The sequence below is a fragment of the Scophthalmus maximus genome, chromosome 11, assembly GCF_022379125.1.
Source record: "Scophthalmus maximus strain ysfricsl-2021 chromosome 11, ASM2237912v1, whole genome shotgun sequence".
Taxonomy (NCBI): domain Eukaryota; kingdom Metazoa; phylum Chordata; class Actinopteri; order Pleuronectiformes; family Scophthalmidae; genus Scophthalmus; species Scophthalmus maximus.
In genome coordinates this window covers 5,583,780-5,601,182 of record NC_061525.1, presented here as the reverse complement: position 1 = coordinate 5,601,182, position 17,403 = coordinate 5,583,780, and the positions used below count along the sequence as shown (strand labels likewise).

General features: G+C 41.0%; 1 protein-coding gene across 1 annotated transcript in view; it reads left to right on the top strand.

Annotated features, from left to right (window-relative positions):
* The window catches only part of LOC118294487 (spectrin beta chain, non-erythrocytic 4-like), a 67,555-nt gene that overhangs the window by 18,298 nt on the left and 31,854 nt on the right, over positions 1-17,403 (top strand). The window contains exons 9-25 of the mRNA XM_047335637.1: positions 73-185; positions 411-598; positions 1,959-2,076; positions 2,244-2,402; positions 2,579-2,881; positions 3,158-3,308; positions 3,694-3,830; positions 4,401-4,550; positions 5,247-5,615; positions 6,250-6,464; positions 6,572-6,709; positions 8,833-9,073; positions 9,364-9,522; positions 9,780-9,910; positions 10,027-10,252; positions 12,108-12,310; positions 13,530-13,620. Coding sequence (XP_047191593.1) covers positions 73-185; positions 411-598; positions 1,959-2,076; positions 2,244-2,402; positions 2,579-2,881; positions 3,158-3,308; positions 3,694-3,830; positions 4,401-4,550; positions 5,247-5,615; positions 6,250-6,464; positions 6,572-6,709; positions 8,833-9,073; positions 9,364-9,522; positions 9,780-9,910; positions 10,027-10,252; positions 12,108-12,310; positions 13,530-13,620 — 3,092 coding nt within the window. The remainder of the gene's footprint in view (positions 1-72; positions 186-410; positions 599-1,958; positions 2,077-2,243; positions 2,403-2,578; positions 2,882-3,157; positions 3,309-3,693; positions 3,831-4,400; positions 4,551-5,246; positions 5,616-6,249; positions 6,465-6,571; positions 6,710-8,832; positions 9,074-9,363; positions 9,523-9,779; positions 9,911-10,026; positions 10,253-12,107; positions 12,311-13,529; positions 13,621-17,403) is intronic.

The window sequence follows — 17,403 nt, the reverse complement described above, 5'->3', positions numbered from 1 at the left end:
AACACTTTGGCCCCACCTCAAGTTTTGCAGATATTAACTGCTCCCTGTCTCCATCACCTTCCTTCAACACAGATGTGAACACAGAGAACCCAGATGAGAAATCCATCATCACCTATGTGGTCTCCTACTACCACTACTTCTCCAAGATGAAGGCTCTTATTGTGGAGGGCAAGAGGGTTGGCAAGGTAATAAATATGCTCTAAAAAGAGGAAAGAAAGTTGAAGGAAAATCAGTGTCATCAGGGTAAACCACAAGTATAAATTGATCGCTTAAAATGTATTGATTGTATAGTAATAGAGAAATGTAAAGACAAAATAATTCTGAACATTTCTCTTTCCTCTCATTGTGTCTGCCGCTGTCTGTTTCTTCTTCACTCTATATCCCACCCTCCCTCTTTGAATCTTCTTCAGGTACTAGACAACTGTATTGAGGCAGAGAAAATCGTCAACCGCTATGAGGCTCTGGCATCAGACCTGCTGGACTGGATTGAAAAGACCATTGCAGTCATCAGCAACCAGAAGTTTGCCAACTCACTGACCGGAGTTCAGCAGCAGCTACAGGCCTTCACGACCTACTGCACCATAGAGAAGCCAATCAAGTATGATTAGTGACATTTTAAAATGGTATCTTGTTTTTTTTTAAAAGCATTTTGTGTAATTGATTACCTACAGTGCTGAAACAATCAGTCAATTAATCAATAAGTCCATACATAGAAAAACATATATACAACTTTAAATTAGTGGATTGATATTTTCCACCTTTCAAATGTGAGAACCATTTTGATGACTAGAAAAAATAATCAGGCTATTCATTTGTCAAGAATATAAACATTACTTGCAACTGTTGTTTTTTTTCCTTCCAAGTGAATATTCAAAGCCATGATGATAAATATCAGACTCCAAAGTTATAGATTTGTCAGTTTAAGAGGAAGTGAGGAAGTCTATCATGTCTTGATGTGTTTGCATGCAAGCATTGAAACACACTCAAACACAGAGCCACTGAGCCTTGAGGTTTTTGTCCAGCTTCATCAGGATCAGGGTTATGAACAACCCAGAACTACACACAGTCACACAAGCACAGTGGCAGCTATGATGACACCCACAAGCACCCTCACACAGACACACACTGACACACATGAGCACAGTCCATGATGCAATGCGTCTTGTTACACTTTGGTTTAATGTTCAGTTGACTCCCTTTGGATGAGTCAAGTGTTCCTGTCCAAAAGGCAGAACACTTCACTTGTGATTTATTTAAAATGCAAACACTACAATTTCTGAAATTCTTTTGTTCCAACCTCTTGTTTTTGTCATATATGATAATAGACAGGATATCGTTAGGATTTCAACTGTTGTTTGGACAACACAAGACCTTTTCAGACATCGCCTTAGACCATGGGAAATAAGGCATTTTTTCAATATTTTCGATTTGATATCGAAAATATTACAGTCATAGATTGCATGCTTCACAAGACACAAGCCCATGTGCAAACTTAAATTCACATTACATGTTGACACCTTTCATAAACCAAGGTCCTGAATGTGATTTAAATTATAGTAAATCTTTACAAATGGTTCTGCACTCTTTTAGAAAATGTCACCATATTGCTTTGAAGCAGTGATAAAAACCCAGGTGTTGAGGAGTAGACTCCCCCAGAGAGATGGATTGCAGGGACACTGGACAGCAGGTTAGCAGAGCACTTGTCCTTTACCCAGAGTCCTTAGACCTCCCTGTCAACAAGCATCCATGCTGCGTTGTGTCCTGCACCGAATCCCTGACCAACTTTGTGGCAACAGCTTCTGTGTTTGCTTTGACCTCAGTGTTTTGGAAGTTTTCTTTGAGCGTGGTATGGCAGTTTTTTCGGTGTTTCCTACACAGGATGGGAATATTGAAAGTGAAGAGGTCAGATAATTGTGGAACAGTATCCCTTAACAATAATTTTTTTGTCATTCGCTCAGGTTTCAGGAGAAGGGGAATCTTGAGGTCCTTCTCTTCACCATCCAAAGCAAACTCAGAGCCAACAACCAGAAACCTTATGTGCCACATGATGGGAAGCTAATCTCAGACATCAACAAGGTCATACATCCCCAAGATTTGTTGTTTTTAATTTTTTTAGTTTCTGTGGAATATTTCACTATTTGAGTCCCTGGTTCCTTAAAAGGTCACTGAAAACCTTCAGTGAGTTGACATGACCAGTTATAACAAGTAAACCAGTAATGGTTGTTTTGTTGTTTCCTGTCCAGGCCTGGGAGAGGCTGGAGAAGGCAGAGCATGAGAGGGGCGTGGCCCTGCGCAAGGAGCTGATTCGTCAGGAGAAGCTGGAGTTGCTGGCTCAGCGCTTTGACCACAAAACCACCATGAGACAAGCCTGGCTCAACGAAAATCAGAGGCTTGTATCACAGGTAGGGGGTCTCTGGATAAGGCGGGTGGAGCAGGACTGAACCAAAATTCAATAACCTAGATCTTTATGTTTACAGTCCTCTTTAGCATTCTCTCATCACCCTAACCCACTTCTTTCACCACTCTTTCTTCGGCCCGTTCATTCTATGTTTCAAATTTTCCTCGTCTCCGCTCGCAGGACAATTTTGGCTATGACCTACCAGCAGTCGAGGCGGCAATGAAGAAGCATGAGGCCATCGAGGCGGACATTGCCTCGTACGAAGAGCGAATTGGAGTGGTGGTGGAACTTTCAGGAGAGATAGAGACGGAAGGATACTATGACATCCGCCGTATCTTGGCACGGAAGGAGAACATCCTGGGTCAGTGGGGTCTGCTGAAGGAGCTGGTAGCCGGGAGGAGGACGCGCCTGGAGAAGAACCTGGCCCTGCAGAAGACTTTTCAGGACATGGTTTACATGATCGACTGGATGGAGGACACACAGGTATTGAAGGGTGTGTGTGAGGGAGAGAATGAGAGAAATGGCCCAACTATGTAATCAGTAGTTTGATAGAGAAGTTATAAAAAGTGGAGATGGGGGAACATGGAGAAAGAGTAAAGTGTGCATGGTTGTGAAGAAGGAAAATGAAAACAGAAGACCCAGAAAGCCCATATTTTTGATCTGACAAAAAGAAATGAGGAGAGAGTAGAATAATATACTAGTAAAAAAATGAAATGAGTAAATCTAAAGATATCTCTGTCGTCTTCTCTTTCCCCCCAGGTCCAGCTGCTGTCGAAGGACTTTGGGAAGCATCTGCTGGAGGTGGACGACCTGCTGCAGAAACACAGCCTGCAGGAAGCCGACATTGCTGTGCAGGCCGAGAGGGTCGAGACACTCAATACAGCTGCGCTCAAATTTACCACTATAGAGGGTATACACATACATTTAACTTTTTATTTCTATCTGTCACTAGCTTTATAATCCCAAGATCAAAATACTTATTAGTATTAGTACTAGGCATCAATAAGAGTGTTGCAACATTACAATAGAGCTTTCCAATGTTAGTATTTAACCTTTGTACAGCTTATATGTATATATGTTCCACCTCTTTGAGACTGTTTGAAGAGACCTTAGTGAAGTGAAGATTTCTGCTATTTGACCTTGACTCAAAGGGAAAATAGATTTTTTGGAAACTTGATATTAGTGATCTGCTCTACACACTCAGTGTATGTTTCTTTTTTGGACAATCCAGCTCAAATTATACTACTGAAATGAATGAAGTGCTGTACCTTTAACCTCTTGTTCTTGCCTCCCAGGTTACCAACCGTGTGACCCACAAGTGATCTGCAACCGTGTTAACCATGTGTCTTCATGTCTGGAGGAGCTGAAACAACTGGCAGTTAAAAGACATGCCGAGCTCGAGGAGTCCAGACAGCTGTGGGCCTTTTTTCAGGTGGGATGCTTCAACAGGTTGTGTTAAACTTTCCCAGACAGACAAGGGGCCATTATACTCCCCCTGAAGTGTTTTTTGGATTCATAAAGAACCTGTGAAAACCTGCTCCTTTCACACCTTTTTTTAAATATCAGAGTTTCAGTGGAAGCATAAGACAGTTTCTTTAAATTCATGAAACCGACAGTCTGCCAATTCACATACCCTTCACACAAGGACAGGCCAGCTGTGTGGAAATGAGTTAGCAGACTTGGAACTTCCCTCTTTATATCTCTTATTAATCTCTTAGAGAACTATTTCTGTCACTTTACGTTTAAATGATCAGGTGCAATACTTTGAATATCAATGGAGACTATTTAAAAACGTGTGCCATTGTCCTTGTTTAAAGTATTAGCACATATTCCCCATCTCTGTGGCTATCAACTTATTTAATTACATTTTTTAATTGTATTGATTATTTTTCTTCTATGTTTTTTGAAGGCTAAGTTGAGATTGTATAGCCTGTATGTTTTTAAATGTTTGTCTAAAATTAAATTTTTTTCAACCTTGTTTGTCTGTTTGTTGTCCTGCTAGGAGCTGGAGGAGTCAGAGGCCTGGATCAGGGAGAAGAGCTCCATCCTGGGAGCTCAGGGCTTTGGGAAGGACCTGAGCAGTGTGCTGAAGCTACTACAAAAACACAAGACTCTGGCTGGAGAACTGCTGGCTCACCGCTCACTGCTGCAGGTGTGTGTTTTTGTTTTTTGTCTGTGTGTGAGGGAATCTGCTCTCACAACATCTGCAGTTCCTGGAGTTTCTGTTCTGAACTTCACGTACGTCAGTAAACGATTGCTTTAGCGTTATCTAGAAAATGTAAACTGACATTGGCCTTGTGTGTTCCTTGGTTTGGGAACTCATACTTGCTGGTCACTATAATCATAAAATGATCATAAAGCCAGTCAGGACCATGTTCACCATCCAATTTCAAACAAAATGTTTGTGCATTTGTTAATTGGTACTTCAAAAAGTTCATAAAAACACTTTGCACATGTATCTCATGAGATGTGCGTAGGAATGGGATAAATGCACCCAAGGTTGCAAACAAAATCCTACACACTGTTTAACTTGCAATTAAACATTTATTTGCTGCATTTCGGTGCTAGACGCTGCCTGATGAAGTTCATTCTGGGATTTTGTTTGCCAGATTTTCACTTTGATTATTATCTCCTATACAAACAAGTATTTCTGCATTATGTAAATTACTTTCAATCTGATTCGCCAGCATGGGCATAGTTCGATGAAAAAAATCCTGCAGAGTAAAAACTTGTCTGCTATAAAAAAAAATATATGAACGTGTCAAAATTAAATCTAGTGTTAAATCCAGTATTAAATATATAATTTAAGAGTAACACGTTATCCCTCCATCCTGCCCCGATCCCCCAGAACACCATGAAGAGAGGAAAGCAGATCCTGAGTGAGAAGAGCTTTGGCACTGCAGGGATCCAGGAGCGCATCATGGAGGTGAAGAGTGAGTGGAAGCGACTGGAGGACCAGGCAGCGCAGCGTCTCGGTCACCTGCAGGAGGCACTCAACTTCTTTCAGTTCTCCACGGAGACCGACGACTTGGTGGCCTGGCTGCAGGACGCCTACCGCCTCGTCTCCAGTGAGGACTTTGGACACGACGAGTACTCTACTCAGTCACTGCTCAAGAAACACAGAGGGGTCAGCGAGGCCGTCGACAAACATCGGATGCATGTGGTGACACTGCGGAAGCACATGGTGGCACTGCCTCTGCGGTACCGTGAACAGGAGGTGGGTGGAGGGAGAATGGCCAAAATGTCTTTTTTTGAGGCATGTCTGAGACCGAGATCATGGAACCAACAACTAGATAAGAATTAGCTTGTTCATTGGTTCACTGCTTGCACACGCATATTGTCACATCTCCTGGAATGCAAAAGATGGCGGACAGCGACGTAACATCTCACATATTATCTTTGATTTTAAATGCAGCGTTTAATTCGGTTAGGGTAAGGGTTCGTTGTCATTGTACACTACATTTAACATCAAACAACAACTTGGAGCCTATCAAAACAAACAATATATTGGTTTCAAAAACAAATTAGCACTTCAATATAAAAGTCACTACATCTATCTCTCTTCTTTTGCTTTTAAGCCCAATTTAATATCTGCCACTGTCAAAGGAAAGGGAAAACTCCGGAGCAGAAGGTGCCAATAATGCGCCTATTATGCTGGTTGCAAACCGCCATTAAAAGCGACGATGAAGAGTGTACAACCAATCGCGTTGCAATATTTTAGCTGGTTGTGGCCCAAGAACACGGCCGCAACCAAAGCTCCTTTTTTGGTGTAAAGCAATTTTTGTTGGGGTCTCCATCTTATTTTAAACCCATTTTTGCCCCTTGCACTTTTTCTACTCACCTCTATGCAGGAGGTGCAGGTTCGTATGGGAGAGGTGGAGCAGCTGTACACCGAGGTGATCGAGGTGGCGGTGCTCAGACAGCAGTGGCTTCATGACGCCCTTGCCGTCTACCGCATGTTCAGCGAAGTCAATGCCTGCGAGCTGTGGATTGATGAGAAGGAGCAATGGCTGGATAAGATGGAAATCCCTGAGAGGCTGGAGGACGTGGAGGTAGTCTCACACAGGTGAGGCGGCGGAGGATGAGTGATTTATGTTATTTCTATTTTTTTTAATCATAGCTGAGGAGTGAGGAGCTCTGACTGACCCTCTGCACCAATGCCCCTTGTTGCAGGTTTGAGAGTCTGGACCAGGAAATGAACAGCCTGATGGGAAGGATCCTGGATGTTAATCAGATAGTTCAGCAGCTGCTGGATGGAGGTCATCCATCTTCTACAGAGGTCAGAGGTTGTCAAGACCACCTCAATTCCAGGTACTGGAACAAGACTGGCCTGTCACCAGCTACATCTACTTTTAATACTACTAATGACATGACATAAACAATCACTACAGCTTTATGAAACACACCAACGCTGAGGCAGAAGTGCTCCTGCTAATACTAATAGAAGAATTTATACAATTACTACACAACATATCACCACTACATCACTAATACTAATCCCAGGCAAGCCAAGACCAGTCCGACACACAAAGTGCTTCGATCATGACAGACATGCACCAGGACAATATTCAAAAACACAATAAATAACAAGATGTAAATGTAATAATAGAGCATTAGCTCAATGCCTGAGATGTGAATGTAAAATAGCAATGTGTACAGTATCTCTTCTGTGTATCTACTGCACCAATCTCTCTCTCTGTTTGGCCAAGATGTTAATCAATGGTAACATCCGGCCAAGACCACCCTGTGATAGGATCGGCTTTTTTATCCACTTCTGTCATATTCACTGACCACTGGTACGTCTGGCAGCAGTGTCCACGACGGCCGGGTGTCCATGAGTCTCATGACCTTGGCAGAGAGTTTGACTCAGGGCGACCATCTGTCAGGACGAGGCCACCCGAAAGCACTAATTCAAATTAAATTCAGTTTTAGGATGATATCTTAATATCTTTGCTGACCTTAGATATGGTATTGGACTACAGTTTTGATGTTATTGTGTGTAAATTTCATTTAAAAAATGCTGATTAACAAAAAACCTTAATCTTGTGTAAATGGAAAATTTTAACCATAATTTACTTAAGATGATTATTTTCACTTTGTAAAGCAGATACCTACAGAACATACAGTAATCTGCTGAACCTGAATCCATTAATAAGTCAATACATTTATATCTGAGTTCATTTTAACCTTCACCTTTCTAACAACCTTTTTATAGAGATATATCTATATTCCTTAAAAAAAGTAAGTAAAGTTTAAGCCACAAATAAAAAGTGGCAACAGTTTAAATTAGAGATTAAAAGTTTATTACACAATATTATTACATATTGACACTATTACTTTCTATTTCTATCTATTTTTGGTTTCTTTGTGCTTTTTTAAGCTCTTCATGCTTCTTGTTAGAATACACCAATGGTTTTCCTTTATTCCATAGATAAATGCATAAAAACAAATTCTGCTGTGTGCAAACTCAGTTTCAGTTAGTTTATTAATAACTACATCCTTGTATAAATACATACAAAGCCATCCCCCACCCCACAGGCCCATTTCCACCTGAACTCACCACCGCTGCTGGTCTGATCTGTAAGACGACTTTTGCAGCTCTGAGGTCAGTGTCACCGAGCTGTTTTCCATCCTGCCTGCTGAGCGTTCTGTCTGCCTCTCTGTGACTCTGCCATTACCTCATTACAGTCACAAGGGTCTCTCTGTGTGTGTGTGTGTGTGTGTGTGTGTGTGTGTGTGTGTGTGTGTGTGTGTGTGTGTGTGTGTGTGTGTGTGTGTGTGTGTGTGTGTGTGTGTGTGTGTTTGTGTGTGTGTTTCTTGGCTGAATGTGTGTATGGAGACCTGCTGGTCTGGAGCAGGATCAGGAGAACATATTGTATGACGATATGGTGAGCAGACGAGACCTGGGCTCAGACCACAGCAGAGCGGAGAGCAAACAGAATAAACCATCTCAGATAAATCCAGTTCATAAACAGTTCATATCAGGTCATCATATCAGTGAATTTTAATTATGTTGCAGCTCATCTCCTCTCAAGATCGAAAATAACAGCAAGGGCAAAACTAAATTAAAAAAACAGAGATATGCAAATGGTCTAATGTCATTTCACTAAATCCTGAATCATGTATAAGACATTTACCTCACTTATCTCACCTGGTCACATCAAAACTGACCGAATGTGTTTTATAATCAGCACTAGATCTAGAATTACATGAGACATGAGTAATGGTTGAATCTCATCAGCTGTGATATATTTTAGTATTTTGTTTTACTGAAGATGTGCTGCATCTTGTGACCTGGAACAACATATTAAAGTCCTGCAGTTTAAACTTATAGAAAATGTATCATTGTGTCATGCACTTCAGTGTTTAAAAGATCCAAACTGACTGTTTGGTACTTTTACTCATTGTCACTCTGTCCTGTCTGGTGGAACCAGGTGGAACAGCATCGTGGAGCTGGTTGAGCAGAAGAAAGACCAGCTGCACTCGATGGTGCGTCTTCAGAACTACCTGCTGGAGTGTGCCGAGATCAAGTCCCAGATTCAGGACAAGAGAAAAGCCATTGACGCCACCCAGTACATGGGCAGTGACCTAGGTGGAGTCATGGCTCTGCAGAGACGCCTTTCCACCATGGAGGGAGCCCTGTCTGTCCTGGAGCCCAAACTGCTGCATCTGCAGGTTCGCAAATATAACTTATAAAGGTTCTGACTGTACAAACATGTTAAGGTTGGGATCATTTTAAAACTATCATATAGCAATGTGAATAAAAATCAATTTAGATCATTTCCATCACAAAAGATACATGAATTCAAAAACCTATTCGCAGAAAGTAGTATTTCAGCAGTTTTCAGTTTTTCGTCCTTGTCCGAGTCTTGTTAGCCATGTGAACTGTAAGAAACCACAGAAGATAAAATCTGCAGAACAAAAGGCTGGATTCACTGTAATGCTGTCTCTGACTGGCGATGCAGGAGGAGGCAGAGCATCTGGCCAGCGCTCACACGGGTCGGGCCATGGACGTTCTCGTGCCCTTTGATGGCATCAGTGTGGAGTGGGAGGAGCTGAAACGCACCCTGCAGGGCTGCGAGGACTCACTGATGGTGGCGAGCAGACTGCAGAGCTTCATTCAGGTACACAGAGATAGTTCATACAACGTGAAGAAATATATCACTCCGATTGACTCCTGCTGATTATCAATAGGAACTGCAACATCGTGTTTTTGACTCGACACCTTACTCTGCCAGCGACCTTCCTGTGATAATGTCCTGTAACCGACATAAAAGATCTTTTGGAACTTATGTATGCTTATAATGTATTAAAGGCTTTAAATTATTTTTCACAGACATATGCAGCGTAGGCTAACAGTTCCTCTCTCCATCCGTGTCAGGATCTGGACTCGTTCCTAACCTGGTTGGTCCAGACGCAGACGTCTGCTGCCTCGGACCAGCTGCCCAACGACCTGGAGGAGGCCGAGAGACTTATCAACAAACATGCTGCCCTGAAGGAAGAGATAGGACAGTGGGTTACTGAAGGACAACAAAAGGCTTTTTCAATTTGTAACACAATCCTCCTAAAAGGACCTTACAAACTCATGAGAAAAATTATTGATCAGGTCTCCGTCATTGTCCGTGCAGGTATGAAGAGGACTACGAGCGTCTGCAGGCCATGAACGAGCTGCTGGAGTCCGAGGAAGCTCCCCTGCCCCAGGCCGCCCTGCAGCAGTGGCTCCAGAAGCTGGATGTCGGCTGGAATAAACTGCTGGAGATGTGGGAGAGCAGGAGAGAAGTACTGGTCCAGGCTCACATTTTCCATCTGTTCCTGCGAGACGTTAAACAGGCAGAGTCCTTCCTCAACAATCAGGTGAAATAAAGAAACACGAAAGGAAAAGACGTGCGTCCGGGTTGTTCTAGTCAGTCTTAGACTTTGGTTCATGAAATATCACAACAACTTTTGGATCAAAAGTAGTAGCCCTAACCCAACCCTAACTTACTAATGAATTAACGAACTAACTAGCTAACTAGAGAACTAGCTAACTCACTGACTCACTAACTACTTTTGGAGGGATTGCCCTGAAATCTGGTATTGACATTCCTAGTCCCCAGAAGAAGAATCTTAAAATATCTTGAAATCTTGAAATATGGCCAACACCAGGCAATATAAAAAAGCAGTGTCCTTGATCTGCCGATCTCCCCGGCTTTATTACTACTCGTGATAATGTGAACTGCTTCACATGTGATAGTGTATTACCACCACATTACCTGATGTGCATGGTAGCAAAGCCTCTTGTATTTGCTCCAACTGCATCACAGAAATCTAATTAACGTCAGTAACTTTTGCACCAAAACTTCTGTTCACTAGTGCTTGACAGCCAGATGGAGGCAGCTGCTGTGTGCAACATGTCTGATGTGCTGTTTTCATTTGCAGCTGTAAGGTGATGTTTGTCAGAGCTGGTCTGGCTGCCACTTACGCAGACACAGATCTCCTTTGCTCTGCTTATGTATTCCCTTTGCGTCTTTTGTTGTCTTCTGGTCTCTTCTGATGTCTGCTGCTCACAGAATTTACTGTAGCTGCACATCAGTAGAGGATAAAAATATGCAACTCAAACAGTGCTGTCATTTTTATGTGATTTTATTTGTATATTTTATTATATTATTATATACACATTTACTGTATATCACAGTAAAGCAAAGTGATAGGAACAAACATATAATATGTCACCGAAACATTGTGTGTGCTTGCGTGCGTGCGTGCGCGCGTATGTGGTGTCAGCTGCTGTCTTTCTGCAGAGTGCCTCTGTGTTATGTGATATTACTGTAAAGCAGGAACTGTTGAGGCAGCAGCATCTAGTAACTCTAGATCAAGTGCAGGAGGCAGCCTCCTGAAACCCAAATCTGTTTGTGTGTATGTGTGTACCTGTGTGTTAACAAAAAACGTATGATGATATTTGCATATAGGTTTTTGTGAATCATACATTCATCCTCCTTATTGGTTAAATTTTGTCAAGGTCCTGTACAAGTGTTAGGTTTTCAGTCATAACTTCAATCTTTATTAGATTTAATTATTGTAGTTGTACCATGAATGAAATTAGATTATATTACTTACATAAAATATGATGAGGCAGATAATTTGACAAACATTTTCATGGCATGAATAGTAATATGAATTAAGACAATTTAGACATTGTCAGGAGTATTACCTTAACTGAATCATGTTTATACCTTTTCTTTTCTAACAGTATTTTCAAATTCCTCATTTCCCGATAGCAGTCTTTGGTATATAATGTAATTGTATGTGTGTGTGTGTTCAAGTCACTCACAAAGGACACAGAAAAGCAGCAAATCTTAACATTTAAGAGGCTGAAACAAGTGAATGTTTGTCATTTTATCTTGAAAAAATGACAGATTAAAAGAATATTATCATTAATCAACCAATCAATAATGTTGTATCCAATAAAGTTTGTTGGTTGCACAACCAAAAACTAACAAGGTTAAAGATTAAAATTGGTTGTCGCCCATTTGAGTCTTCATCGCAGTTTTTAAGAAAAATAACAAGATAATAATAACAATAATTATATCTCTCATTTGTTCTGTGCTTGTGATATTTATCTGTGTATTGTGGGCTCTTTACTTTGTAACTTTGTTATTACTCTCCTGACTTGGCCCGATCCGTTCCTGAACTTACACATCACCTCACCACTCCTGTCTTCACCTTCCAGGAATCGGCCCTTGCTCACGTGGAGCTGCCCACCACAGTGGAAACGGTTGAAGCAGCCATAAAGAAACACAAGGACTTCACCACCACCATGGAGCTGAACCTGCACAGGATCAAAGCTGTGATCGAGGCCGGCGAGAGTCTGATCAGCCAGAGCAACATCTACTCTGAACGTATCAGGGAACGCATCGACACACTCGCCAACAGGTACCACATACCTGTACATGCATGTAAACAGAAGTAGTACAAAAAGGAACTTAGTTGGATTAAAGCCTGGACTCACTCTGAAGATTAGACGTTTTACTGAAATATTAAATCTGTTTTACTTCATCAATAAGGATTGATATCTTTTAAAAGCTCCAATATGTTTGAATCTCATGTATTCAATTTAGTTTCTTCTTCTTTGTGAATTTTTTTAATGAGAACAAGTGTGAGCATATGGCATGTGGAAACTACACCAAAAATAACGTACATAGCTCCTACTGTCCTTGCTGCGTTGAGCTGATTTTAAAGCACAAAGATCGGAGCAGCTGTCCAAACACACCACAACAATAAAAGAATGTTACCGGCTAAAGAATCTGGGATTCGCATGTGTTAGTGAAACAAAACACAGCAAGAGAACTGACAACTGACCATGAAATCTGTCTGATGGCTGAGGTGGTGTGTGTGTGTGTGTGTGTGTGTGTGTGTGTGTGTCCAACAATAGTTGAAGCATATGGTTTTTTAGATTTACTTTACATGAATTAACTCAGTGGACATTTATTTTTCTATAATGGACACAAACAAGTGAGCACTGTTGCAATGTGATGTATTATATTCTGTTTGTACAATAGATAATAACACAATTTTTACATTAATCAAAGATTCTTTTAAACAAATGATATTCACTCTTGTTTGCTGTTATCTCCAAATACTAATATAAGATCTGTGCATTCCTGGGCAACAGCAACGCACCTTTTTCCCCTCATTCCGAATCAAAGTGATGATAGCAGAGATACTGTATCATGTCCAACACAATAATATTAATCCAAAATGATGCAAAAAGTTAGTAATGATTAGAATATAACTGTTTGACAAATTAAATCCAGAGTTGAATCATGAATCCAAAAGTATATTCCATCATTGGAAAAACTCCATCAACTGTATCACAGTTAAGAATACTACACTAATATAACAACACTCGCTTCTTCACATGTCTTCAACCGATCCGCTTTACAAATGTTTGTAGGCTGGGAATGATTGTTCCAAAACAGAATCTATAGAGATTTGATTGTCAGAATTGTCAGCTGGTGGAAAAGAAATTATTAAGATAAGCGCAGGCACACACATGCACGCACACATGCACACAGACCTTAATATAGGATAATTGTTCTAAATATTTAGTTATTGGGCCTTGAGACTTGAGAATTGCCTGTCCGTCCTCCAGGGGAAACCAGAACAGAGAACTGGCCCAGCAGTGGCTGGAAAGACTGAACGACCAGTGGGAACTTCAGAGGTTTCTCCAGGACTGTCACGAGGTAGGAGGCCAGCAGGCTGTTTTTGTTTTCACCCGTGTGTGTGTGCTGTGTCTGTGTCTGTGTGTCCGTGTGTGTCTGTGTGTCTGTGTGTGTGCGTGCTTGTGTGCCTGCGTGTAAAAAAAGTACAAAAATATCTGAGAACCTTGGGGCCTGGTGTTAAGTTGAGGTCGCCTGCTGAGAACTGTATGCTTGTCGCGTGAATGCACACGGCGAAAGAGGTATCTACTGAGTTTATGCTGAATTTGAAAAAAATAACTTAATGGGTGTTTTAACATGCCACCAACGCGGGAGGGATTTCTTCTGGTGCTGCTGATGGTCAGCTGCTGATATATATATATGGATATATATATCCATATATATATATATCCATATATATATATTGTCTAATCGAAGCAGTCGGTTGGTGTCCAAATCTGTGAAGTTCAAGTTAGCAGTTCCAAATCATGATAACTTTAAACTTCATGCATTATGCATATAATTATTTATACAATTTGTGCATATAAATATTTAATTTTAAGATTTACCATTCATGTCACACATTGGGCAAATTTGCAACTAACCTACATCTAGTTTGAAATTAGTCTTTTAGCATTTTGAAATTAGATGATGGTCTGTATCTTTAATTTGACTGCATCCATCTTTTGTTAAAACTAAGTACATGAGGGTGTATGTGGATATAATATATAGACTAAATGATTATGATTTATTATAAAGCTACACTTTGACACCACCATTGTATGAACTGCTTTATTGGCTGGATTTTGTGTCTCTGAGAAGTGCTGTGCAAAAACATGTCAACAGTGAGCAGAGATAAGAAATAATGTACAGTACTTTAACCAATTCAATCCTATATTATTGCTGTAAGCTATCATTCATACGGTCCACACCCTGAAGCGTGCCTAGTGGTGTGGCACATGTCTCAACTCTGCTGGCTCCTGCAATGTTTGCTCTCTCACCCCGCAGAGTCACAGGCTCCTTTCTGGGCCAAAACCTTGTTTAGTTTCAGCAACTTCCCTCTTTGGCTCTCCTGAATAATTCAGCAGCGCAGCACCTCATCACTAATTCAAAGGAGGACGAGTGTATCTAACTGTACATGAGTGTGTGTGTGTATATGTGTGTGTGTAGGCGGTTGACGCTGCGTCAGTCTGTGCGAACCTGAGCTCTCAGCTGGTCGGCTGTGTTCTTCTCTTCAGTCCAGCCTCTCCATCCTCGTGTTGCACTGCCACTCCCTGTGCACTCACCAACACATTTACACTGACCTTTAGACAGTCAGTTACAGTTGTTGTACACAAAATGATAACATCTTACAGTTTATTTTATTTGCTCTGGTCTTTGTGGGAGAATTTGTGACGTGTTTTTATTCAAAGCAGTTTTCACTGCTGCTCAATAACCTTCAAGGCAAAACCATCTGATGAAGTGGAGGTAGATGCTGCAAAAATGAAGTGATAACATTGGCGACTGTAGCACTCGCATGTACGCGTTGCTTGGCGGTGGTCGTGCCTGATGCCTGGTGATGGCGTGATTGTCACAACCACAGCAACCTGCAGCCACAGTTTCGAGACACATAGGTGGTTGTCTTGCTAGAGTGCCATGCTAGCTGTCCATGCAGTGCTAAAGGGAAGCAGACAGTAAATAAACTCCAGAACCAGATGAACAGGTACCAGGTTCATGAGCTGCCTCTGTCTCCAGGCTCAGTTTGGCGTTTGATGTCAGGCAGCACGTGTATTTGCATAAACGTGATTTGAATATTTGCCTTAATGCGATTTGATTGGCTCGTGCTTGCGCTGCCACTCGACGTCACCCCATTCAAAGTGAATGAGCAGTGTTTCCGTTGAAGTATCCAACAAGTCATAATCATTTCTGTTGTTGTTGTCAAGCTTTACCGGATTATATAATGTAGAGTAATGTTTGAAGGTACAGTAGTTACACATATCGTGCTATTTGCTTCTATGTACAAAACAGAAACGTTCTAGTGCATTTTATTTTTAGCTTGGATTTTTATTTATTTCATTAATTTAAAATAAATGTTGTGTTTTTTATTTGTATTTGGTTTAATAATTTACCAATAACACCAGCAGTGTCAACAGACCTGCTAACAGTCACATAGGTTTTAAGGTCACTAGGTGATTGGACGCTGTAGTTTTCACACAATCTGTCTTGGGAATTTGTGTCTGTGTTTTCTGTGAATAATTCTAAAAATAGTCTTAAAAATGTAAAAAAAAATAAAACTGCTATGTCCTCTTATAAAACCTTAAAAGTATCTTCCAACAGCTCCATCTTCAGGACAATTGGAGACTAAACCAGACCCACCTCTGGGTCTTTTTCAGGAAAAAAAGAGCACGTGTGTGCCCAAAGGTGGCATTCCTAAACACACTGTGTCTCTCTATAAATAATACAGTAGCTGAAGCCCATCAGTTTTTCTTTGTATTTGAACAATCCTTCATCAGCAAGTCCTCTTCGTCATACTGTACCTGCAGTGAACTAGTGTTTGCCCTGGACTCACCTGTCACTTCATTTATTGATGTGTACACTCAGCAGCTGTGTAAATTAAGTTGTATGTGACAAAAGCTTTAATGCTTTAAAAGAAGGGAATGTATTTTTTATTGTAGTTGGTAGATAAATGGGACTTTGACCTTTAAGCCTAAAAAAATATTTTAAAAAATGAGTTATACGGTGTCTTGAAATCCTGTCAGTGTGAGTTTCTGTCTATTCAAAATATATAAGAATTGATATCTAAAAAGCTATACTTGGAACATTCTGGAAAACAATAATTTTTTATCATTTTGTGCATAATTAGGATTTTTGTTATAATTAATACATTTTTTGAGGTTCAATTGATGAAATGCCAGAATTACGATTTCCCAGATTTTAAGGTAACGTCTTCAATGACTCGTGTTCAACCAACAGTCCTGAGCAAAAAGATATTGAAAGTACTACAAAGAGAAGTTTTGAAAAATTGATCTTTCATCAAAATACTTGATAATCTTAATTTCTAAAAGCTTTTTTTTTTGTTGTTTTTTTCTGTTGTCAATGTGATGGTGAAGTCTGATGACGTGATAATGACGACGAGTCTATGAATCCTCCTTTTGCTTCTCTCATTTCCCTCTTTCCTCCTCTCCCTCTTTTTTCTGTCCCTTTCTCACCCTCTTATGTCACACATACTTCTTTATCTCCTCCTCCTCCTCCTCCCCTCTTTCCCCCACCCATTAATTCTCTGACTCCCCCAGCTCCCAACGCACGCACACACACACACACACTCACATACACACACACACACACACACACACACACACACACACACACAAACACATACACACACACACAATCACAATCCCTCTGTCTTCCTCTTTCCTCATTCAATTCATTTACAGTCCCAAGGGGGGCATAAGGCTGTGACCCACCGTGACCTCTCATGAGACCTGTGTATGTGTTCATGCACACATGTTTGTACACTCTTTATGAGTGTGCAAACAGTATTTTTTTTGTATGTCTCCACATGTATGTGTGTGAATGTGTGAGACATGTTTACTCATGTCAGCCGGCCTGTCCTTACCCGTGTGAGATTGCATGTGGTAGCCTCTGTAAGAGGTGACTGAAATCCAGCCCTGATCTTTTACACGAAAGAGGAGCAGAAAATCTACCAAACTACAAATACATCATTCAAGATACATCACTGCTCTGTCCAAACCTCCACTTGGTGTCCCTCTCTTCCCGCTATCACCCCTCCTCTGTTCTTTCTCCTCTCCTCTGCCCAAGCCTCTGCTGTTTCTCTCTCTCTCTATC